The sequence below is a fragment of the Urocitellus parryii genome, chromosome 1 (genome assembly GCF_045843805.1).
Source record: "Urocitellus parryii isolate mUroPar1 chromosome 1, mUroPar1.hap1, whole genome shotgun sequence".
Lineage (NCBI taxonomy): Eukaryota > Metazoa > Chordata > Mammalia > Rodentia > Sciuridae > Urocitellus > Urocitellus parryii.
Window position 1 is genome coordinate 138,943,433 of NC_135531.1, and position 25,487 is coordinate 138,968,919.

The window sequence follows — 25,487 nt, forward strand, 5'->3', positions numbered from 1 at the left end:
TCATAGATTCTCCACAGATTCACTACCAAGCAGGGCCATGAATAAATGTTTGGGTCTCTCTGAGGCTGTTTCACTTACGTAAAATGAGCTTCTCGTATGTTATGGAATGATTCTGGGGCTGACCTGGGGCCCAGCCTATCCTCTTAGGCAGGAGAATACTGCTGAAGTTGGAAAAGGAAGACCTACAGGGCTGGAGGTTGAGAGATGAATTCTGCTCATCTCACAGTGAGGGACTGAAGCCCAGTCAGGAAGGCTCTTGCTGGTTGGTGGCAGAGCTGGATTCAGCCTTGTCCTTTTGGCACTGGCAGCCGGAGGCCTGCTCTCCCCTGAGCACACAGGCCTTTGTTACCATTGTGAGGTAAATGCCAGCCTGCCCTCCCTATTCCTGGGGCTTGGGACTTGGCCCTGATCTCTTAAACTGCCTGGCCCCCATCCTGAGCATATTCTTCCTCCACTGGTGCCTTCTTCTGCCTTCTTTCAGGAGGACCTATCAGTTGGCTTGTGCCAAGACTGAGATTAAGGAAGCTGTTGGCTGAGTCAGAGGTGAGGGGAGGGTCCTGGGAGGGCAGAAGCTGGAATCATGCTTGAGGATTAGTGGGGCTAGAACTTGAGAGACCCTGAGCTCCTAAGCTCTTGGGAGTGTCTCCCAACACCATCTGACTTTAAAATTCATGTTCCCACTTAAACATGCATGCCCATGGTTAAATAAGGAATGGTTTTAAGTAAAGAGTTTATAATAAGAAGCACTTTTCTACCCAAAATTTCTCTTTCTGGGGCTATTCATTTTTTTTTTTAAATCAGTGGTTCATTTTAGCTATTCAGTACTTCATCTCTCTGCCCAATAACCTTATAGTTACGCTTATTAATTTATCAACATTACACAAGATGAAAATGTACACCCTACTCCACCTCTCAATATAAATATTTCATTGCTTTAGAGCTTTATTGATTGCTTCTGTAACTTTAAAATTATGTTAAACATAAGGCCAAATTTCGTAGAAATTATTAGTATTTGTGTTAGTTTTCTATTCCCATTATAACAAATGACCCCAAATGTAGTGGAATAAAACAACATGAATTTATTTCCTTATGGTTCTGGAGGTCAGAAGTCCTAAAATCAAGGTGTTGGCCGGGCCTCGCTCTTTGCGGAGGCTCCAGGGGAAAATCCTTGATCCCTTGGCCTCCAGAGGCCTCCTGCTTTCTTTTGACTCATGGCTCCTTCCTCTGTGTTTAAAACCATGGGATAGCATCTTCTCTCCTTTCTGAACTTCCCTCCCTGCTTTTATAAAAAACCTGTGAACATAATAATAAGCTCACCCATGCAATCCAGGATAATCTCCTCACCTCAAGTTCCTTAATTGAATCACATCTGCTAAGTCCCTTTTCCCACTGGAGATAGGGTATTCAAAGGTTCTGGGATTGGGCCATCAAGGGATTAGTGAACATCTTTGGGGGCCATTAGTCTTCTTTCTACACCTTACATCCCAGTTTACCTGGGACACTTCCATTATATTCCTATTGTTCTGTAAAAATCATAAAATGGCCCCTTTCGTTCTCAAAATCGTCTCCATTTGAATAAAAAATTGTATGAGTACACTACCTATCCCCTGTTTCCCAATCTTTTCCACATCATAATGTGTAGAAAATGATAACAGTTTGAAGGTCCTTGGGAAAAAAGACCACTTAAGGCGCTAATGACAAGCAATAATAGTCTCAGGGGCTCCAGCTACCTTAGATCCTCTTGGCTACCCCAAGGGGCCAGGGTATCCATATTAGTGGCCTCCTGACCCATCCTGGTACCCCATTGGCTATCATGCATCACTGGAGAAATCATCTTTATGTTAACACAATAAGATGTGTTTAAATTCTGTTCTTTATCATGGGTGAGTGGTACATGGTTCCAAGGAGAGGCTTGAATCTGGCTGTCACATTTGTACTTTGATGCTCTTGTCCTTGTGACCCTGCCCGCGGGTTGTCAAATGAGTGTTCTCTTTGGCATCATCTTTACATTATCCCTCCAGGTCTGTGTCCCTGGGGAATCTGCCATTCTTCTGCCCTCTCTCAGGCATCAGAGCATTGGCATTGGTGGCAGAGGAGTCCCATTTAACCATTGAATGGATGGAATCTTAAGTAGCTTGCAACATTTTCTCCTGGGATCTCAAGAGTACCTATGTCTATGGCCTTTGTAACATTTTTTTCTTTATATCTTGTTTGCCACATACTATTGGTAAAATATTTTTATCATCTTACCTCATTTCAAATCATCAAAAAAAGTCACCATAAGAGTTAAAATAATGTTTTGGAGGCGGAGGCACCGGTCAGCCATGCTGACCCGGCTCCAGCTGTTTTGATGTTGGTTGCCTTGGTAGCTTCTTGCTTGCAGAGCTGCTTTTCAGTCTTCAATTCCTTTGCTCATTTGCTTTACAAAATACTTTCTCCTATGTCACTAGTATGTAATTTCCTGGTGGTGTCTGGTCTTCTCTATAACATAGCAATTTAATCTTTTCTTACTTCCATTAAGATTTTTTTCAAATTCACTTTTCATCATGTGGACCACTTAATGATTTCTTGAATTATGTCTCTATAGTTTATCAACTATTTTAAATTATAACAATGATGAATGTTTACACTATAGCAAATAATTACCCAAACCACCCACAGAAATTCCATAAGTATGAACAATAGCATTTGCTCTCCAGATACTGACAAAAGGGTATGGGTCTTTCTGTGACCCAAAGTGGCTGCTTTATGTCACTAGCAGAGTAGCACTGTTTACAATACAGCAGGCAATATTCATTCGTGGCCTCCAGTCTGGGAGGACCCTGCTTTGGTAAAGGGAGTACAGGAAGGGTCACCAACCATATCTGCTACATAGTAGCTCATAGGGCTGGCATGACAGATCAGTTAATAACCAAGAAGACTTGGTGTGGATCCTAAAACCTTGTAAGACACAAAACCTTAGAACTTCAGAGCAGGAAGCAGCTTTAGAGGGCAGTGCTCCCAGCAGGGTGGGATGGAACAGGGGTGCCATCAGTCACAGAATGTACTGGAAGATGGGGTAAGGACCCAAGGGGTCTTTAAAATAGAGGCAAAGAGGGAGAAGGGACACGGAGCAGGGTTCATATGACATCTGAGGACCCACTACCCTTGAGGGTTGGATGGGTGGGGTGGTAAGAACAGAGACTAAATCCCTCACTGTTAAGTACAAAAAGATTAATTATCTGTATATCTCTCTAACATATCCTTGGGGATATGCATTTAACATTTAGGTGCCAAATGTTAAATTTGTCAACAAACCAGAGAGGGAAGCAGGATCAAGTAGGGTTTTCAACCTCACTTTCCAGGAGAGGAAACCGAAAGGAAATCAAAAGGTTTGTCCAGGCCACCCAGCCAGGAAGTGATGGAGAAAGGCCTTCTAGTTACCCTCTACCACACACCCGCAGGTACTGGACTAATACATAGCCTGTGGGTCCATGGCTGAAGGAGGAGCCCTTAGGGCAGGGGCTATTAGAATCCAGAGCAATCAGAATCTCCTTGTTAATGCAGATTGCAAGCTGCACTCCTGGGGGTTCTGATGTGGTAGGTATGGAATGTGGCTCTGGAATTTGTATTTCTAAAATGCCCAGGTGATGCTGATTCTGTTGATCTGGAGCCCAACTCTGAGATGACTCTTTACCACAGCAGGTGTACCGTAAGGCAGCTTCCAATAGTAGAGCTACAGCAGGAGATTGTTTTTAACATGCATCAAGGCCTCTAAGAGTACCTATTAAAGTCTCCTGTTAGTCATCTTGTTAATGAAAGTGAAGGAGATACAGGTGAGAAGTAGCATTGGGTGAGACCAGATAATTGATTTTGCATTTTTTTCTTGTATATTTTTCCAGTTTATGTCTATACAAACAATAAAATATATCCCCTCAGTTTTATACTAAAAGTTGTATCACTGTTCTCTTCATTTGGTCTGAAGCACTAGTCCAGTATTTTCTTATTAATTTTCTGTTTGATGGTTCTATTCATTGATAAAAATTGGTTATTGGAGTCTCTACGATAATTATATTGCAGACAATTTATCCCTTTGTGTCCATGGATATTTGCTGTATGTATTTAGGTGCTGCCATATTAGGTACAATTACATATGTGTGTGTCTATATACATATACATATATATAGACACACACATATATATAATTGTTATACATGTATTATGTACGTGTATAATATATAATTGTAATGACTTCTTGATGAATTGTTCACTTTATAATGAAATAATAATTTTGTGTCTTGTGAATTAAAGACTGTTGGTGACATAGTTAAAAAAAGGATTTTTGGTTGTAGATGGACCAATACCTTTATTCTATTTCTTTATTTTTTATGTGGTGCTGAGGATCCAACCCAGTGTCTCCTACATACTAGGCAAGCGCTCTACCACTGAACCACAACTACAGCCCATTGTGACAAAAATTTTAAAGGAAAAATGTGCAAAGAGGAAAGAGGAGAAGCCTATATAATCTATACATCTTAAGCATACTGAAATGTTGCATTTTATTTATTTATTCATACATACATACATACATAAGAGGGATTGAATTCAGGGGCACTTGACCACCGAGCCACATTCCCAGTTCTAATGTGGGAATTTATTTAGAGAAAGGATCTCACTGAGTTGCTTGGCACCTTGCTAAATTGCTGAGGCTGACTTGGAACTCGTGATCCTCTTGCCTCAGCCCCTGGAGCTGTGTGCCATCCCGCCAGGCCAACCGATTTTTAAATTAAACATTTTAAAATATATTGAAAGATAGTGTTGGCCTACCCCACAGTCTCATTTCAATAGCAATCACAGATGAGGGTTTGTTTCTTATAACAGGATGAGATGGTTTTGTTTTTTTTTAAAGATGTGTATTCCTTACTATAAAAGCAATACATGCTCATTGAGATGTGTTACAGACAAGATAGAAAGTCTAAAATTGGAACTATTGCACAACTCTACAACAGTGTTCTTTCGCTCCCCTCTAGATCAATGTCCCTCTTAGGCCCACTCCTAGTCCCACCCCTCCAGCTCAAGGAACGCGGTCGTTCTTGCAGTTGCAGAAATAGGTCGTCAGGTGGTGCTGCTGAGCAGACTCTGGAGCACAGAACAGGGGCCGAGCCCGGTGTCACGTGACCTGAGCCTGGGGCTCTGGCACCTACATCACGTGACAGGGCCCGGAAGCAGCTGCCGGGGCTGCCGAAAAGGATGGCTAGGGCTCCACGCTGAGGCAAAGAAGGGTGGGCTGTGCCGAAGCTGGAGCCCGAGCCGGAGCCGGAGCTGGAGCTGGGGCCTGAGCCGGATTCCAAGCGGTGAGTGCCTGCGCTGACCTGCTCTTTCTGGCTGCTGTCACTGCTTTCCGCAGGGCCCATCTTGCCTTCCTGCGGTCCGGCTTAGCAGATGCTCTAGGTCAGGGGCTGGAACCGCCCGGGCTGTGGGTCCGAGGCTCCTGGCCCCCCGCGGCGGTGTGATGCGGGTAGCCCTCCCGCAAGAGGCGGAGTGGCCACCCCTTGTTCCTCGAGCTCTCTCCCTGGACCTCGCGGGGCTGGGGTCTCCGCCCTATATGACAGGTGGAACCGAAGTCCGGAGATGGGAAAGGTTACTCAAACGACCATCCCGGGCTTCTGGCTGCTGGCTTTGTCCATGCTTCCCAAAGCGGTGTGGTATCTGGGGCGAGTCTCCCTCGCGGTGTCCCGGACTTGCTGATAATGTGGCTTTGGGTCACACAGTACCAGAACTGCAAGACCTAGGGAAATCATCTAGTGCAACCCCCCTCCTCGGACCTAGGAAAACCGAGCCCCAGGAAGGAGTAGGGGCTTGCTTAAGGTCACCCAGTGAGTTAGTCCCAGACCTGCCACTAGACTCCAAGTGTCCCTGAGCTCCAGCAGCTGTGGACTTCCACTACACCGCCTCCTGCGGGAAACGGTGTGTGAAAAGACACCCTTTCCACTTTCTTTCTCCTTTAGTCCTCTGCTTGTTTAGCTCTGCATTCTCCATCGCTAGGGTTGGATTGGCTCTGGGCGTGGTTCCGTTTGTTCACGGTTTTTCTGCAAACTCATCACTGTGTAGGCTTGGTTTCCAACCATCCTGCAAATTTCATGTAAGTCATATCAAAATAAGAATCGGAGTATGCCCCCTGGGAGAATACTCGGCTCAGGTGAGGCAGAGGAGATTCCTGGTATTAATTTGAAGAATAGAATCACCTGTGCTTTATTTTTCTGTAACTTGTCAGATTTGGGGAAGACGCTATCTGAATGGATGTTTGCTGTTATTTGGGGCTTGTTGAAATATGATAGCAGAATCATGTACTGAAAAGAACTGAGATAGGAGAATCAGGAAATTTTGTTTTAGCTCTGCCACTTAAACTCTGCCACCTTAGGTGACAACCATCTCTCCTGGGTTTAGGTTTCTCAGTCTGTGTGATGATCGGGTTTAATCCCTAAGGGTCTCTTCTGCTCTAACATTCGTTGCATCTAGGTCTGTTTGTTTTTTACTCAGAGATATTTTTCCCCCCTCTATGCTTCAAGCATTATCTTTCAACAAGACTTAATCCAGTTGTCCAGGCAACAGTTTCCTGTACTGATTTCTACATTACCATGAAATTCTTCTCTATTTTCCTGTCTCTGTATTGTCTAGGCTAAATGATGATGGCTGAAAAATGATTTTAACTGTCTTGCTCCTGATCAGAGCCCTCTCTTGACTCTTGTCTAGAGCCTTATTTACAGTAATTAACTTGTATGTACAAGAACAGTTTTCTTTACGGGTTTTCTGGAGGTCAACAAGAGGCTCCTTCCTGCATTGGGGGTTTGAGGTTGTTTGTCTAGGGGTGGAGGCTGTAGGCAGCAGAGACTGCTCTGGTGACAGTAGTCAGTTGCAGCCCTCCCCACTCCCCTTTTTTGTTCTTTATAATTGGCTGCTCTTGAGTCCTTATTTTCTCCTTAAGCCAGGTAGCCTCATCTCCATGGCAGCTTCAGATGCTCTGAGCTGTCTGTGTCTGTTCCCAAGGCTGTGTAAGGAAGAGGCATTCTATTTGTTTTGTGATATTCCAGAATCTACAGTTAGGACCAGTTGATGGAATTGCCCAAAGAAGTAGTTTTGGGGTGAGCATGAAAACTTTCAAAGAATTAGTTCCTTCATTGGAACACAGAGTATGGAGTTCCTTGTCACTGAAGGTAATTCCCACTGGCAATTACCCAGGGGTTTGTTGTGTATAAAATTACTGTGTTGGGTGGAGGATTGACCTGGATGTACTTTGAAGTTTTCTCGAAACCAACTCCAATGAAGGTTCCAGTTCTTTAAATGCTTCACATCTCCTTCACATCAGAAGCTAAGGAATTATTGCTGGTTATTATACATTTATTCTTTCCCCCAATCTTGCTGAATGAATGGTCTTCTGTTTCTGCTTTTGCTGGGTTGGTGCTAATAACCCATTCCAGAAGGTTATTACTGATTAATACCACTAATACCTGGAGCAGCTCTTCTTTTTCTCACAGAGGAGAACCATTGAGTCCATTTACCTCAACGCAGGCCTGGAGTGGTCCTGCACCTCCCTCCTTTGGCCAGAGCTTGCTGGATTAAGCACACACACACAAAAGTGATCCACTGTTCAATAGGTGTGGACGTCAGTAGATGGGGCATTCAGAGTTTGCTAGAATAGACACCACATGAGGCTGTGTTTAATGCTGTCCCCTCTTCTAGCCCCAATACATTTCTCTTGGAAGCCTGGACACCCAGGGCCAGTGCATCAAAGACTTCTCTGTGTTTCCCATTTCTTTGAAGTCAGAAATATAAGGTCCACATGACACTTGGATCTCTTGGATCTTTCTTCTCAGCTCTCTAGGGCATTAAATGAAGAAAATACCAGAGAGTTTCTATAGTGAGAGTTTCTATAGTTTCTTATTTCACATCCATGACTTTATATTATGACACTCTATATATGACTCTATATGTATCTAATGTCTCTGTATTAATAATCACAAATGCTATCATTATAAGGGTCTCTTATGTGCCAGATAACTTACCTAACATCTATGTATCTTCATAACAAATTCATGAGGTAGATGATATTAGCAATATCTTTCATATGAGGGAGTCAAGACAATAGATGATTTGAGTAATTTGGCTTGGAGTCTCTCAGACTCCAAACAGCACTTTTTTTAAACATGCAGAATGGCCCTGGCAGACTTAACCCTGCCCCTACTTCCAGGGGCAGTTTTGTTCTGGAGATTTTAGAAAGCGTAGATAATGTGTGGTATCTATGATGGAAAGAACATTGGCCTGGGACTCTGGTTTGCTGGATTTTAATCCCATATCTTTGGCCAGCTGGGGCCTCGGTGGAATAACCTCTCTGGGCCTTGGTTTTCTCACCTCTTAACTGGAAAGCTGGACTAGAGTCTTTTTTGAAGTCACGCATAGTTCTAATACTTAGTGATCTTTGTAATTATAGATAAAAAGTGGGCATGTTTGCCTGCTCAGCAGTGCATTCCGAGGTCAGCAACTGCCCTGTGGCTGCCCTAGCGTGAGACTTGTCCTCAATTCAAAATAATGGAAAGCACTTTTTAGTTTGCAGATATCATCAATGTGTGAACTCCTGTAGGAGGTGAGGTGTACCCATCATAAGAAGACCATAATTTTTTTTTTAGTGCTTTATTTAAATCTTACTGTAACCAGGATCACCTGGGAAGTTGGTTAAAAATAAAATGCTCAGGTGGATTCAGGTGTGGCCTAGAAATCTATGGGTTTTTTTCTTTTGCATTTTTTTCCTTCTTTTTTTTAAACATGTTTAACTCCTTCTATCCCAACGTATTATTATATCATATAATCAGTATAAAATTATGAATTCATGAAATATATCATAATTTTTGTACCAAATTTTTTAAATCCCTTGTCTGTGCATTTTCAGTTTGGACCAACTGTATTTCAAGTGCTTGGTAGCCACTTGTGACTAGTGCCTACTAAATTGGATAGTACAGGACACTTTGCTGGCCAGGTTATATTCTCCTGAACCCTGACACAGTTTTTGAATTAAAGAAAAAAAAAGAGACTTTTGTTTTTATATTAAAAATCACTACAAGCTGGGTATGGTGCTATATGCCTATAATCCCAGGAGCTTGGGAGGCCAAGGCAGGAGGATCACAAGTTCAAAGCCAGCTTCAGCATCTTAGTGAGGCCCTCAGCAACTTCCTTAGTGAGGCAATTCAGAGAGACTCTGTCTCTAAGTAAAATATTTTCAAAAAGGCTGAAGATGTGCTCAGTGGTCTAGTGCGACTGGGTTCAATTCCTGGTACCAAAATAAGAAAAAAAAATCACTACAAAATTCTTCTTAAAAATCACCCTCTTCTAGAAATTCAGTGCTTTTTTTTTTTAACAAAAAATCTATTTGCAAACACATCCTCCATACTTCATCCATTGTACAAAGTGATTCCAACTGCTCATATTTATGTGTGGAATAACATTAAAGACAGCATATTTTGTAGACTAAAGGGCAAGTCTTATTTACCGAATCAATTAAAAGAGTTTGTATAGGGAAAAAGAAGGAAATCTATCAAGGTTATACAAATAGTTGCTATTTCAATGCAATTTGGGTTGAATGTACTTTTCTGAAAAGTTTTCTTCTTGGGGTCTAGATATCTTATGGAGATTTTGATTTTGTGTTGATGGACCACACATAATATATAAACTGTTCATTTTATTCAAGAACCTGAAAGACGGGCTCTTCTTCAACTTTCACATATTACAAGCCTCATTTGGACAGGTAACAAGGTCCTATTAAAGTCTTCCAGAGGGCAGAAACTGGCAATTACTGCAATAGACTTGCATACCAGCCATCATCAAGGGGAGCCCAGGGGCAGGGTGGCCATGGAGATGGTGCTCAGTGGGCACAGCAAGAGGGCAGGAGGAGGAGGCCTTGGTTGCCAGAAGGAGCCATTGAAGGGGTGGATACCATCACTCTCTCTGATGCTTGGCTCCTATGTAACAGCTCTGAGAAATGTCTTCTCTACTTATTCCAGAAATGGGAAATTGCGTTCCCTCCAGCTGTTCATTTGGACCACTATCTTTAATAGAAGGTTTTTCCTTATGTCTAGCCAAAGATCTGCCATCCTTAATTTTCCACCTGTTGAATCTAGCTCTGATCTTTGAGGCTTCAAAGGATCAATCAAGCCAGGCATGGTAGCATAGGCCTATAATCCCAGCAGCTTGGGAGGCTGAGACAGGAAGATCACAAGTTCAAAGCCAGCTTCAGCAACTTAGTGAGGCCCTGAACAACTTAGCAAGACTCTGTCTCAAAATAATTAAAATAAAATAAAATAAAAAGGGCCAGGGATGTGGCTCAGTTAAACAACCACTGAGCACCTCTGGGTTCAGTACCCCGTACCAAAAAAAAAAAAAAAAAAAAAAAAAAAAAAAATCAAATCTGTTTAACAGTCTTTAAAGACATGTTTGTGCCTCCTAACTTACCAGGTTGAATCTTCTTGGTGCTTCTAACTTTTCCTTTACCAGTTGGTTTCCAGCCCCCTCTTGACCTAGGCCCCGACCCTTGGATGAACCATAGTTTGTCATTATCCCCTTCATAGTCTGTAGCCTGCATCAGGATGTGGTGCATGCAAAGCTAACTGGTTCATCTACTTGGTTCTCTCCCTTCCTAATGTAACCTAGAATTGTATTTGCTTATTTGACGTCTGTTATTATATTATTTGACCTCTTTTGAGCTTATCATTAACCAAAGTCTATAAATAGCATTTTTTCTTTTTTCAGTATGTATGCAGAAACTAAGCCACATTTCCCACATCCTGCAATTGTTTACTGGACTTTAGTTCTTTAGGTTTCAGCTTCTTCTTAAGCTTTCTAAGCAACATTCTGATATAGGTAGCTTCAGGGTTTTGTTTTGTTTACCTTTTTTGGTACCGGTGATTGAACTCCGGAGCACTTAACTACTGAGCCTTATCCCAGCCCTTTTTAATTTTTTTTTTTTTAAGACAGGGTCTTGTTTTGCTTAGGGCCTTTCTAAGTTTTCTGAGGCTAGCTTCGAACCCATCATCATCCTGCCTTAACCTCCCAAGCCACTGGAATTACAGGCATGCACCATCATGCCCAGCTAGCTTCTGTTTTTGTATATGACATAAAGAAGACTCTTTACAATGTTTGAAATAATTCAAGCATCTGTACTAAGTAAGTATGCAACAAAGTGGTTTCTTGGTTGGTTAGAAGGGATTGGGGAACTTAGCACTCCCTGTGGTCTGTCCCTTTGCCCTCAGTATTGTACAGGATTTACTTGAAAGGTTCTGTTCCTCAGATGTTTATGGTGTGTTGGAAGAGACTAGAAATTAGCCATTGTTTTCATAAATGCAATCATTGGTATCTGGAATATTAGAAATGTGAAAGAGCTAAGAGATATTTCAGCTTACACTTCCACCCTGCTTTTGCATTTGGAAACTAAGATTCTAGAGAAAGAAAATTGTTAAAAATTGCAGAGCAAACATGTGAGAGAGGCAGGCTTAGAACCCAGGTCTCTTGACATATGAGCTAACTTACCTAGCTTTTACCTGCATAACGAGAGGTTTTCAATTACTTGTGTTAAAGATTCTTTATAGATTCATCCCCTTCCTTAGCTGAGACTCTGATAATGGAACTGGACAGGGTCTTCCCTGGGATTAAGAGGCCTTGCTGTGACTTAAGTATGGTTTTCCCCACCAAAACTCATGTTGGGGAATGGTTGAGAGATGGTGTCTTTAAAAGGTACTTAGGTCATGGGGCTTCACCTTCATGGAAGGAGTAATGTAGTTTTCACAGGAGTGGGTTAGTTACTGTGACAATGGGTTGTTGAGAAGCAAGCTTGGCACCTCTCCTTGGTCTTTCTCTTGTGACCTCTCTACACACTGGTGGTTCATTTTTTCACCATGCATAAAGCAACTAGAGGTCCTTACTGAAGCTGAGCAGATGCTCTTGGACTTTAAGAACTGCAAACTCTTTTATCTATAAATTCCCAGACTCAGATATTTTTGTTATAGCAGCAGAAAATGGACTATAACAGCCCCTTTCCAGTTTTCTGTTAAGCATTTTCCTGGTAAGATTATATGTGGTCTTTTCCACATTAGGGTTCATGGGAGAAAATGAGATCTCCCCTGGATCACTCTTATGCTCAGGGCCAGTTTTCAAGAGTCCTCAGGTATTGGACCTGTTGTCGCCTGCAGAGAGCTGTCCTCTGGCAGGTGAGGTTGGATGTTGGAATGAATGGAGTGTTGTGATAGCCACTGGAGATTCTGCCTCATCACCAGGTTTCTGAGATAACATGTCAGGCTCAGCATGGTATGTAGCCATGGTATGTAGTCTGCCAACTGGTAAAGGATTGTTACTTGAAATTTTTCATGATAGTGTACCTTTTTTCCATATTTGATTGCAGATTCTTTTATTTATTTATTTGGTACTGGGGATTGAACTCAGGGGCACTCGACCACTGAGCCACATCCCCAGCCCTGTTTTGTATTTGATTTAGAGACAGAGTCTCACTGAGTTGCTTAGCACTTCGCTTTTGCTGAGGCTGGGTTTGAACTCGCAATACTCCTGCCTCAGCCTCTGGAACCACTGGGATTATAGGTGTGCACCACTTGCAGATTCTTGAAGGGCAGGAAGTTGGCTCTTTTTCTTTGTATACTCCCTCACAGCAGTGGGCACCGTATTCAGTAGACATTTCCAGATTCAGGCAGGGTATCAGGAGATGTTTTCTGCTCTGCTGTTTCCTAGCTGAAGCCCCCCTCATTTCAAGGTGCTGATTCTTTTTCTGTCAGATGATGGGTTGGGGTGACCTGTCTAGACTTTTTTTAGTGACAGTTGCTAGGATTCTGGGGACTTCCTCAACTCCCAGATGGCCTCCCTGTTGTGAATCGCAGAGAAGCTCTTGCTCTTCTCCTTTCTGGAATAGCGTTATGGAGAGTCCTCCCTGCCCCCAGCAGAGTCCACCCTCACTGTCCTTCATCAGCACACACAGGAAATATTTCTTCTTCACAGTCTTTTAAACATGAGCAATTCTACGAAAATGAAGAAGGTGTAGGAGTGGAGAAGGCGTGATACTTTCCCTCCCCATCATAAAAGTCATGGCCAACACTCCTGTAATAAGACAGTTTAACAAGAAAATCATAACATTTATTTAATTCAAGTTTTATGTAACACACAGTCTTGCGAAATGAAGGCTCAAGGACCTAGGGGAATCTGCCCATTTGGATGCTTAAGTTTGATGAGCACAGACAACTGTGGAGAAATGGGATTACCCAAAAGGGTCGGAGGTCATGGAAAAGGATGAGGGGAAACCCAGCAAGGCCAGTCTGCTCAGATTCTTCTTGACCTCTCTGCGTAGAATTCCTTCCATTCATGGATGGATCCTCTGGATTGAAAATCTTCAAGGGAGAAGGGACAGAGTGGCCTTTCTGGATTTTGTCATCACTTTGCAGGAGAAGGGTTCAGGCATTTAGGACTCACCTTGGGGAAGAGGAATTCTGCTTCTGTGACTTGCTTCAGGGGAGCAGGCAGGGTGGGAGACAGGAAGGTGGGAGTAAGTCAGAGACTTTCTGACTGAGGACTTCCAGTCTGTCTTCAGGTGCTCAGATGCAAAAGCACCAGGCTTTGGGGTATTATTTTCTGAGCCCCAGTAAAGGATTGCAGAGGGGAGATGTTGAAACTAAGATCAAGGTCTCCTGCTCCCTCACACTCTTGGTCTTCTTCTGAGCTGCCTTCAGCTGCCTTTGTTCAGTACTCACACTGGTGGCAAGAAGAGACCTACAGAAGGGATGAGACTTACTGAGTAGCCTGCAGTGTACAGAATAGGCCTGAGGTCATGACGGAAAGAAGGAGATGAGCTTCGGTGGCTCTTGACCTGTTGGGGAGTTTAACCAGAACTGGATGATCCTGAGGGGATTTCTTGAATGCACCAGGATTCTCTATTGCAGGAGAAGGAAAAAGAGGATACAACGAGAGCTCTTCATATGCCCGTCCTCTGAGGGCTTTCTCTTGGGAAAGACACATAAATCTAAGCATGTTTGAAGTCCTCAGAGGAAGGAGCAGTTAATCCAGAGCAAAGGAACACGGCAGGCTTCCCGGAAGGGCTTGCCAGCGTCATCTCCCACTCCTCCCAAGCATTGCCTCACCTCTGCTGGGTGCAAGTGCACTGGGATGAATTTAGAAGTTCACGAGCACAGCACCTGCTGGGGAGGTGTAGAGCAGTAGCCAAGTGACCTCAGCCTGGCCCCATGCACTTTGTACCTTTGCATTTTCCTTGGTACTGGGCACTCTCCTTGTACTTGATCTGTAGTGCAGTTGGGCCCTGTGAGCAGCTGTGGCCATGACTACTTCTGCCCCAGACCTGCAGCTTTCGTCCCCAACTGCTGGACGTCTTAATGCTGACCCTGTCCCTGCAGCTACCATGTCCACCCAGAGGCTTCGGAATGAAGACTACCACGACTATAGCTCCACGGACGTGAGCCCTGAGGAGAGCCCGTCGGAAGGCCTGAGCAACTTCTCCCCTGGCTCCTACCAGCGTTTTGGGGAAAGCAGCAGCACAACGTAAGTCCCTGTTACCCTCTTCCCTCCTGGGAAGGAGTCATATTTCTAAGTCTCCTTTGGAGTCATTTCTTCTTGCCCTTTTAGCCAATTCCCCACTGAAACTCAGGGCTCATCGGGGCTGAGTTTGGCCCTCTTTGAGCCTCAGTTTCCCTAGATATAAGAAAAAATGGAGGAAGTCACTCTGAAGCTAAACTGGCTGGGTGGCACCACCACCTCAGTTGGAAAATTCAGAGGAGACTTTTAGGCTCCCGAAGGTTTCCCAGCTACCCCTAGCCTCAGTGGACCTGTGACCTTTCTCAGGGTCCCTGCACCTCATGCTCTGCACCTTCCATTTATCTTCGGGCTGAGCTGTCAGCCTTCCGTTGTTCCCTTGTGGGTTGAGTGAGACTGTGCGGGATCATGCTGTCCCCCATGACTGCACAGGGGACTGTGGAAGCATGTCTTGGAGCCCCTCACTAGGGTGGCTCCCTCTGCCTGCACCCTGTCCTGGGCAGGGCATATTCTCTTGTGAACTGGCCAGGATCTAGGGGATATGGTCTGTCCACGTGACCTGCCCCTCGCCACCACTGTCTGGTTTCTGCTCACAAGGATTTGTGCTCAGTTCGGTAGCTTATTTCTCAGCCAACATGCTTGTGTAGATTCTCATGTGCTTGTGGTTTTAGCTGATTGAAAGATTGCTTAAAGCACAGCCGGCACCAGCAAGGACCACCCTTCCTCTTTTCCTTTAACCTTGTCCCCCACTGGCGTTGCCCCTCAGAGGAACTCCACATGCAGCCAGTGGGTCACGCTCGTTATTGTGAAATACCTCTTCCGAGCTTCTCTTCTGTACCTTCCCTCCCAGTTTTTGCTCCTCCTTGTTCTCAGGCTTCAACTTGTCTATGCAGTACTTGCCCTGTAGGGTCTTGTTTTTTGCTTTTATAGAGAAGTCTCTGAAACTCAAAACTAACCAGCCAGCAACCCTAGAATTGGAGCTCAGATGTCTTAGACACACAGAGGTTGATGCATGCCTGCTAGAGATGCTGAATCTCTCTTTTTTTTTCCATATTGGGTTATAATTAGTAGTGAATCCAAAATTAATTTCCCTTGTTTTTTGGAAATTGAAAAAAATCAGAAGATGCCTTTCTCGGGCTTGTATCCAGACATTTTCCGGGATGTACTTGATTCTGAGGTTCCCATCCTGCCCTGATATTGTGATACGAGGTAGGTGATCAGGAAGGCCCATCTGTAGGTAATGGCAGGTTTCAGTGTCCCGTTGCAGTCGGTCCAGGGAAAGGTGTTCCCCTGGGACTTGAAAGATTGATTTATGTCCAGTCTGGGGCACAGGATCCACACAAACATTTATGTAGGAAACATGGCAGATATATTTTCTAGGTTGATTTGGGGAATCTTGTTAACGCAACCAAATGTCCAGTACTTAGGAAGTGTTAGGGACAAGTTTTTGAGCTAGATTCCACTTCTGTTTGTGCCTTGCCCTACCCTGTTATCTGGTTTGCTAAGGAACAAAGTACATGGATGTACTTCTTAGCCTACAGGTACATTCATGCACACACCTGACTCTTTTAGAAGTTAATAGCTCATTAAAACTCCCTAATTGATAGGTGTAAGTGAAAACCCCCAGACATTTTCATGATGAAGTGTTTGGTGAGACTGTTTCCTATCATTTGATATTTTCAAGCTGTTGACTTTTTGACCAATTGACATTCTTGGGCACATTTTTCTTCTTGTTGCCCTGTTGAGCAGTAGCTCAATAGCTATTGATCACACCTCTGTGCTTCTTCCCTAGTCTAGCAGACTGAGAACCCAGCTCACTCAAACTGGCTTTTTTCTAGATGTCTGGAGCAGCCATTTGACAGGTGTGGTCTGCAGACCTTTTGGGATTTCCAAGACCATTTCAAGAAGTCTAAGGGGACAGAACCCGCTTCATAATAAGCCTGAGGTGCTGTTTGCCTCTTCTTCACTGTGTTGACTTTTGAACATGATTTAACATGACCATTGACTAATATCACCGCTGATCTCATCAGGGGAGATTATCATTAGTCAATGGTGGGTGAAATCACAGGTGCTGCAGCACAGGTTGATGCAATGGCTCCAATCCTTACTAATTGTTGTTGCAGTTTCACTTACTTAAGAACGTCATTGATGAAACAATCAAATCACCAATTTCATTAAATTATAACCCTTCAGCACGGATCTCTATATGACAAAATGGAAAGCTCACAGGGGAACCACTTCTTCATTCTAAGTATGACACTTACCTTAGGGCAAAGCCTTTGAGTAAGGGTTGGAGTTGTCAACTGAACTAGCTGTTCTCCCCCTTTCCCCATCATAGAACGTCATTTTTATTAGAAAGAACAATTAACTATAGGTTATTTGGATTTGAGTATTTGGCATTTTCTTGACAATGAAAGAAATGAATTCATCAACTCCCCAAAAACAATCAATATTTTTTGCTTACAATAAAATTTGAGCTTTCAAGCAAAATTAGGGAAACAAACCCTTGTGTCCAACACTATGAACTTGACAACTTACCTGTAATCTCCTCTAATGAGATCAGCAGTGATATTAGTCAATGGTCATGTTAAATCAATTAATGTTATTTCTTAATGTTATATAAAGAAATGTGCTAATGTTTGGAAGATCTGCATAACTCAGGAAACCAATAACTTCTAAATAGCTGAAAATATGATGTTAGCAAATTGTACATGGGTATAAGGTCCATCAAGAGCAAGATCACCAATGGATTTGAATGCAAAAGATCATGAAAAGTTCACATTCTACGTTGCAGTTAATGTCTTAGAAACTATCAGGTGTTTCATTTTGGAGTAGGGTGAAAAGAAAGATTAATTAAAGGGCCTATTAAAATACTCTTTTCCTACTACATATCTAGACAGAACAAATTTCCTTTATATACATCAACCAAAATAATGTATCATAATAGATTGAAAGTAGAAATAGGTAAATCCAGCTATCTTCAGTTAAGTGACATTAATGAAATTTTTTAAAAGAAAAAAATATTATTCTTCTCACATTTTTCTTCTTTTTCATTTGGAGCTAATTTTTCATTTAAAATGTATTATTCACATTTAATGAACTTATTTTAATTAAATTTTTTAAATTTTTGTTTCAACTTTAATATGTATTTTTAAAAATTTTTATTAATTATTGATGGACCTTTATTTATTTATTTGTTTATATGTGGTGCTGAGAATCGAACCCAGTGCCTCACACATGCTAGGCAAGCACTCTACCACTGAGCCACAACCCCAGCCCCCATATGATATGTCTTAACAGATATAATCCATATAAGCAAAAGCTATTTAAGGTCCTTAATTTATCAGAGAATAAAGAAGTCCTGAGACCAAAAAGTGTTAAGAACTACTGATGGGGCATAAGTGGAACCTCAAGAGATTTGCTAGCCTTCTTCCTTCTCCCACATAATCCACCCTGTAGCTAAGACCTGTCGCCCCTGGTGATGATCTTGTGCTATTCCTATGGTACTGGGTAATCTCTGCTTGCGGTCACCTATTGAATGAAGTAATTTTGGCCACTGGCCTGAAATCCCAGTTGAGGGAACCATTGAGACCATCTTTCCTCGTTCAGTTTCCTCAAACAACAGCCCAGGGAAGGGAAGGGAATTGCCAGGTGGAGGTGACGGCAGAGCTAGGGCCAGAGGGCCTTGGTCTCCCAGTTCAAAGGCATTTTGGGGAGGCCTGTGGTAGGCAGATAGGTTTGGTACAACATTTACCTTTGTACTTTAGTGGATTAAATGTTGCCAAGAAAGAAATTTAATAGACCCATTATCTCCTGGTGACTGGCTGCTGATAATGCAGCTGGACCCTTGAGGCCCTTAGGTTGTTGCTTCAGTGAGGCCAGGAGAGCACTTCACCTCTTCTCAGTTTCCTTGATTCTTCCCAAAAATATTAAGGAGAATTGGAAAATCAAGAAGTTTCTTCCCGGATGTCAAAGGAGAAAGGTTAAAGTAGAATTGCTTTCCAAAGGGTGTAGATGGGTCTTATAAATAGCCTTTATGAGTAACAAGTGCTATTTGCTTTCAGAATTGAAGATTTGAAACATTGCATGTTAAGCATCAGTTTTGAGTGATTTAGTTATTTGTGCAGAAGAATTTCCCAGCAGTGCCAGGGGTCAAATCCTAGTGATTTAGAGCAAAGAAATATACTTCATTTGAACTGTTTTCTATCCTATTTCCTAAAGGTAGCAAAGGATTAAAATGCCAAGACCAGACAACTCTTTTGTCTGTCTCTGATGGGTCCCCCATTCCCTGTAGAAAAAGGGGGAACTCTGTGCCCACTCCTGCCCTCACCTGGACCCGAGCGACTCCTAAGGTGAACTGTTCCATGTACACGGTCCACATTTCTCTCTAGGGTCTTGTTTCCAGGCCCTTCACCCATGGTATCTTCTTCTGCAGTGACCCAGGAACACCTCCTGCCTGTCTGCCAGGTTTGGTTCAGGGCATTCCACCCCACCAAGCATTACCTGCCTTCTCTGTGGATTCTCTCTCTGGCCTTTCCTTGAGAATCTTTCTACCTCTGGTGGTTATGAATGTGTCCCCTGTTTCCTTTGAGACATTCCTAATTTATGTAGCCTAAGATCCATACCTGATTGACACCTATTTCTACCACTTGAGTTAATACCGTGTTTTATACGTGGTAGATGGTATTTGTTGAGTGGAAAATGAGTGAGGAAATACAGGAGGCTTTTCAATCACGGTCTGGAGAGGGGCACAGTCTGTACACACGGGAGGGGAAATCTACCATTAAGGCAGAAAGGTAACTAGGTGGCTCTCGGAAGAGGGCTCCTCCAATCCTAGGACACTATGGCAATTGCCCTTTTTTTTTTTTTTTAACTTTTTTATACAAAGTACACTGGGGATTCCAGCCTGCTATGGTATATATAACTTTAACTCTGCTCATGTCTCATAAAGCTTTCTGGTACAAGGTTTGGGTTTCAATTTTTATTTCCTCTATTCTGTTATACCCGTGTCTGTCTGTCATCATTATGTTTTGTCATGCTCTGTTGCCCTACTGGGAGTCCTCACAGTGGTCAGTTCAGTGGTTAGGATAAGACCCCAATACCCATGCCTAGAGAGAGCCCATCATCCCTCTGGCCTAAGAGAGGAGGTTCTGAAGGGCCAGGGTCAGGGGGCTTATAGCAATCGTAAGAGAGTGTACTCGGAGGTCAGAGTGCCTGGGCTGAAATTCTAGCTCGCTCTTTACTAGGTCCATGACCTTGAGCAAGTTGCTTCCTCATCCATAAAATAAAACCTCAGGGTTGTTGCGGAACTCAGAGATCATGTGTGCAGGCAGGTAGTGCAGTGCTCAGTATCTGTTGTGTATCAGCTGTTGTCACGGTTAACATTCCCTTGTCTACCTTCTTCCCTCTTCAGATGGTTCCAGACCTTGATCCACCTGTTAAAAGGCAACATTGGCACAGGACTCCTGGGGCTGCCTTTGGCAGTGAAAAATGCAGGCCTCTTGGTAAGGGTCTGCACCGGTGCAAGGAAGTGTTGTAACAAACTTAGGAAATAGGTTCTGTGGTTGTTGTTGTTGTTGTTTTAAATTCAGCTGAGAGAAATCAATATTCAGACATTCATTCATCTATTGAGGGCCTTCTGTGTGCCAGGCACTGTTCTTGGCTCTTAGACTGTTATCAGTGAATTAATCCGGGCTTGCTTTGTGGTGGTGAAGATGTACTTAAAAATGATTCAGATTGTTTCTATCAATAATATGCACTAATGAGCTAGTGACAGGTATCTGTCCATTTTCTGTACAGTCCCCCAGCCCACCCCATCATTAAGTGGCTTTTGCAGAGAATTGTACATCTTCTTTTTATGATTCACCTCCTTTAGAGTGCCCACCCAAAGCCATTCTGGTTTCAGAGATATTCAGCTAAGTGCTGTCTGTTTGGAGGTGGCGTTGTGCTAATGATAGCTTCCCCTCCCTCACATCCCTTTGCCCAGCTCTTCTTCCCACAGAGTCACAGGAACCTTTGTTCTGCTGGTTTGCAACAGTCTTATCTTGAGTCATTCTTGTCCAGGAGGTTAGCTCTCTGGAAGACGTACTAAGCTTTGCCCATGTCCCAGAGCTGGTCTCCACAATCACATTTCTTGTATGTGGGCCAGAAGGTCTATGCCTGGCAGGTGCCTTAGCTGCGTTTTCATCACTGGCAAATCCTAATTCTCACTGCTTTTCTATCCTCTTTTGCCTGCAACCCCTGCCCCCAGATGGGTCCCCTCAGCCTGCTGGTGATAGGCATTGTGGCCGTACACTGCATGGGTATCCTGGTGAAATGTGCTCATCACTTCTGCCGCAGGTGAGAGCCCTCTGAGCCATAAATCATTTTTGGTTCTTATATCCTGAAAGTAAGCCCTGTGCAGACAATGCCAACATCTTCACACTCGCCGAGTGTGAAGGCTATTATCTCAGCAGGATCACGTTCCCTGGTTATTTTTGTAATTATTTTTCTGCTCTGTCATCTGTTAGGTTTACCTGTGGACAGAGGCCACATCCTAACTATATCTGTTTTGTAATGTTTATTGCATTGAAATGGTCCTGCCAGTGGCCGTGAATTAAGTAACTGTCCTCTAGACTTCACACTTCTGATGGTTAGAAGTGTTAAATGCAGGACTCGTAGTGGTGCCTTTCGGGTGGTTGGTGGGGAGTAGGCTCAGGTCTCAGCAGCTCCAGTTGTGCCATCACTGTCATTGACTAACCTCTGCCCTTCCTTTGCCTCTCCCCTCTCCCAGGCTGAACAAACCCTTTGTGGACTATGGGGACACTGTGATGTATGGTCTAGAATCCAGCCCCAGCTCCTGGCTCCGGAACCACGCTCACTGGGGAAGGTAACTGGTTTCCTGTTCCCTTTCAGCTGTGCCCACCCCCCCCACCCCCCAGTGTGGAGGCCATCAGATAGGGAAGTACTGTGTGGGGAAAGCGTTAGGAATGGAGAGTGTTGTTTGGATTGGCTCTGCAGTTGGTGTGCTCTGTGTCCTGGGACAGCGGGAGCCCTCCCTCACTTCTTCAGGCCTCCACTTCCTCATCTGTAATACGTGAGGCCTGGCCTGAAAGATCTCTGGAGGCCATTCTGGCTTTGACAGTGTGGAATGTCCTGATGTCCATCTGGTGATGATACTCCCTTCACTCACTTTTCAATAAATACATTTGAAGAACTCTCAGTGGCACAAAACAGTTCTTGATTGGGAGGGGAGATTCCCTGGGGTAAATTATATGGTCTCCACCCTCCAGGGGCTTGTGGTCTGTTCAGGGAGAAAGAGCCCAAGAACAAGACAAGAGACCAGTAATGGTGTAAACTGAGAGGAAGAGAGCATAATGAGGTGAGAGACAGCCTGGCGCTCAGGTGGAAGGTTCCCTTGTCTGGCTGGGCCAGAAGAGAGACACCCACAATTAGTGAAAGAAGGAACAAGGTGGGAGACAGGTTTGTGAGGAGGCGGGCAGTGTCTGGAAATCTCCCCTTAGGTGACTGTTCAGGTGCCTGCAGGGTAATATTCTACTTTTTGTTTCCTGGATCTATGGGAATTATTGATACCATCAAGGATTGAATCCTATTTTGTTGTTTATTTGTTTGTTTTTCTTACTTGAACCACATTAAACCTATGTTCTCTAGAAAAGTTCCTTTGGGGGGGTCATAGAGGGAACTTTGATTCACAGTCAGCTTCATCCTGTGATACAGACTGTGTCGTTCTTTTGGCAAAATCATTTTCTGTTGCCTGGGAGAAGCCGGTTGTTAAGTGAGCACACCGTGCATGGGTGCTTGGCTGGTTATCAGTTCTTGCTGCCTTCCTCCTTCCCTCCCTTCCTCCCATCTTCCCTCCCTCATTCCTCACACCCTCCTTTCTTCTAATAAAATGTGTGCTCATAGGAAAAGCATTTTTAAAACAAGACAGGAGGACATAAAGTGAAAAGCAGAAATAAACCCAGGTCAGAGGTGCATTGGGTATCCTTTTAGATTTTTCTGGGTGTAAACAAACGTTTTTAAAACATTTTTTGTACAAATGGACCAAACAGTATATACTGTTTGGAAACTTGATTTCTCCCCCTTAAATCACCTAGATATTTTTCACTTTTTCAGTGTCAGCACATATAGATTTAACACATTCTAACTGCAAAGCAGTGTCCCATTTAAGAATAGTCAATAACACGATCAATTTCCTTTTTGATAGCCCTTTACATGGTGACCACCATTGGACAATGGTGCTTCAACCAGCAATCTGTTTGGGTCCATTTATTTCTGGCTTGTTTATATGAAATTAGGTTGGCTCTTGGGTCCAAATTATAGGGAGACACTGTAAAGGGGTCCACTTCCCAGCCTTCTCTGTCAAGGGCTCACCATGTGAAGTAGGCTGGGGGTGGGTACAAAGAGGAGCTAAGCAGGGGTCATGGTGCCTGTGTGGTAGAACAGAATGGGAACTTCAGCAGTTTAAGAGCCAACAGGCTGTAGTTTTGCACACTGACCCAGGCAGGTCAGCTTACTGACATTTAACCATAGAAGCCTGCAGCTGCTAACAGGTACCTAGTAGCACAAGCAGGAAACAATGTAGCAGGTACAGAACAATCCGCCTTTAGGCTTAGTGCAGTAAAAGTCCCTAAACTGTATGAGCTAAGAGTCTCTCAGCTATTGACAAGCTTGTACCCAAATAAGTACATAGAATACACCTATTCTCTTGCCTTGGTGCATCCCAAACTTGGTGGTGTATAAAAGTAAAAGCCCTGCTATGCTCCAGGCTCAGACTTTAGGAATTATCCCTCTGGGGTGTGGCACCACTAATAAAATGTTGTTTCCAGATCTTAATGTTCTGACCCTCATTTCCTGCTGTTCTCTGGGTGATTGCCTACCTCATGCAGCATCCTAGAGAAGCCAGGAAGGGGATCTCAGAAAGCACACAGATAGAGTCTTCTCCAAAGCTCTAACTGACATGCTTGTCCTTGTCACCTGCTGGGAAGAGTCTGTGATGACTTAGGAAAAAAGCACTATTGAAAGATTTGTCTGAGAGTCTTCCATTTGTATTTTAATGACCTTTGTATTGCCTCCTTCCCATCCCCAGGCACATCGTGGACTTCTTCCTGATCGTCACACAGCTGGGATTCTGCTGTGTCTATTTTGTGTTTCTTGCTGAGAACTTTAAACAGGTAGGATTCTGGTAAAAAAGAAAGCATATGAAAAGGGATGAGTGGAATTTCTGTTTAGGATTGTTTCCAAGCCGGCTTTGGTCAACTAAAGAGTTGAGGTTTTAACACTTTATGTACAGTGCCCTTTTTTTTGATGCTCATGTGAAGACCTGGGATGTAGAGAAACCTCAAGATGTCTTGTTAACCCTTCTGTCTTAGGTAAGATGTGATCACACCCAGTTCAGACAACTGGGTTGCTAGCAACAGTAACATGAAGACTCCATGGAGGGCTTGCAGGCCACAGGTGCCTCTCAGGCCTGGTTCACACTCCTGAGCTCTTAGTGAGAAGCCTCTTCCAGCAGGACAGTCGTCAGCTTTGTGATTGGAGGCCTTTGCCTTTCTCCTTCTTCCCTCTTCTAGGTGATAGAAGCAGCCAACGGGACCACCACCAACTGCCATGACAATGAGACGGTGATTCTGACGCCCACCATGGACTCCAGACTCTACATGCTCTCCTTCCTGCCCTTCCTGGTGCTGCTGGTCTTCATCAGGAACCTCCGCGTCCTGTCCATCTTCTCCCTGTTGGCCAACATCAGCATGCTGGTCAGCCTGATCATGATCTACCAGTACATTGTTCAGGTGTGAGCCCAGGCCTCCCCCATCCTCTTAGAGGGGTAAACAAAACCAGTCAGCAGAACCTACCTAGTTCCATGTGACTTATGTGAGGTATGTTTAGAAGTTTTAAAATTCAGCACTATGGACATTTTGGGCCAGGTAGATTTTGTTATTGTCCTGTGTTGTTGGATATTTAGCAGTATCCCTGGTCTCTACCCTGAAAACGCTAGTGGCTACTACTCCCCCAGTTTGACAACCAAAAGTGTTTCTACATATTGCCAAACACCCTGAGGGGCAAAAATCACCCCCCATTGAAATCTCTGGTTTAGGCTTTTTTCAATTGGATTGTTAATGATCATTATGCACAATTGGAAAATAGTAAAAACATATTAAGATCAAAATAAAAATCAATTTTTCTAATCTGTGCTTAGGTATAAGTAATTCCCTACCATTTATTTGTCAAGATTATAAAGCCACTAGTGTTCATGCCACTCGCTTACCCATGTGGGTGGATCTGTGGGGTGGTTTGGAGAACACTGGAACACAGATGGGGAGAGGATCACGTGTAGAAAAACGTGTCTTTAAACACCATGGCAGTTTGTGGAAAAGAAAATGCATTTTGCCAAGATTCGATTAAAGGAAAAGAGTAAAAGTAGGTGAATGAAGCATAACTTAAGATATTTGAATTTAATTTCCCAATTTTTCCCTTTTTTTGATTGGAATGTGGACAGCACAAACCAACCGTCTGAGTACCACCTCTCACCTGAGTCTCCTCTCAGGGATGCCGTCTGTGCCAGTGGTCTGTCTTGTTCTGGATCCTGTGAATGCTTTAAACACTATACAAGCATGTAGGAAATATAACTAACAAAAATTAGGTTTTGTTTTCATTTTTTAAAACAAATTTTTAAAAATTATTGGTAGTGTTTATCTACCAGCCCTCTCAGGCTGGAGCAGCTGGCTCTGCTTCACTGTTTCTCTCTGCTGCCTAGAATCACAGAGAACAGATGGGCCATGGTTTACTTCACCAGTCCCCTACGGGTGGACCATTGGGTCATTTATCACTTATAGTCTTTTTTTTGGGGGGGTGGGGGGGAGAGGGGAGTGTCAGGGGTTGAATTCAGGGGCACTCAAACACTGAGCCACATCCCCAGCCCT

At 43.6% G+C, this 25,487-nt stretch overlaps 1 protein-coding gene across 2 annotated transcripts in view; it reads left to right on the plus strand.

Annotated features, from left to right (window-relative positions):
- Positions 1-5,220: 5,220 nt before the first annotated feature.
- The window catches only part of Slc36a1 (solute carrier family 36 member 1), a 105,641-nt gene continuing 85,374 nt past the window's right edge, over positions 5,221-25,487 (plus strand). For both annotated transcript variants that reach the window (XM_026388311.2, XM_026388309.2), the window contains exons 1-7: positions 5,221-5,333; positions 14,430-14,574; positions 19,979-20,069; positions 20,816-20,904; positions 21,338-21,433; positions 23,654-23,738; positions 24,138-24,356. In XM_026388311.2, the coding sequence (XP_026244096.1) occupies positions 14,435-14,574; positions 19,979-20,069; positions 20,816-20,904; positions 21,338-21,433; positions 23,654-23,738; positions 24,138-24,356 (720 nt within the window). In that variant the 5' untranslated portion in view covers positions 5,221-5,333; positions 14,430-14,434. The remainder of the gene's footprint in view (positions 5,334-14,429; positions 14,575-19,978; positions 20,070-20,815; positions 20,905-21,337; positions 21,434-23,653; positions 23,739-24,137; positions 24,357-25,487) is intronic.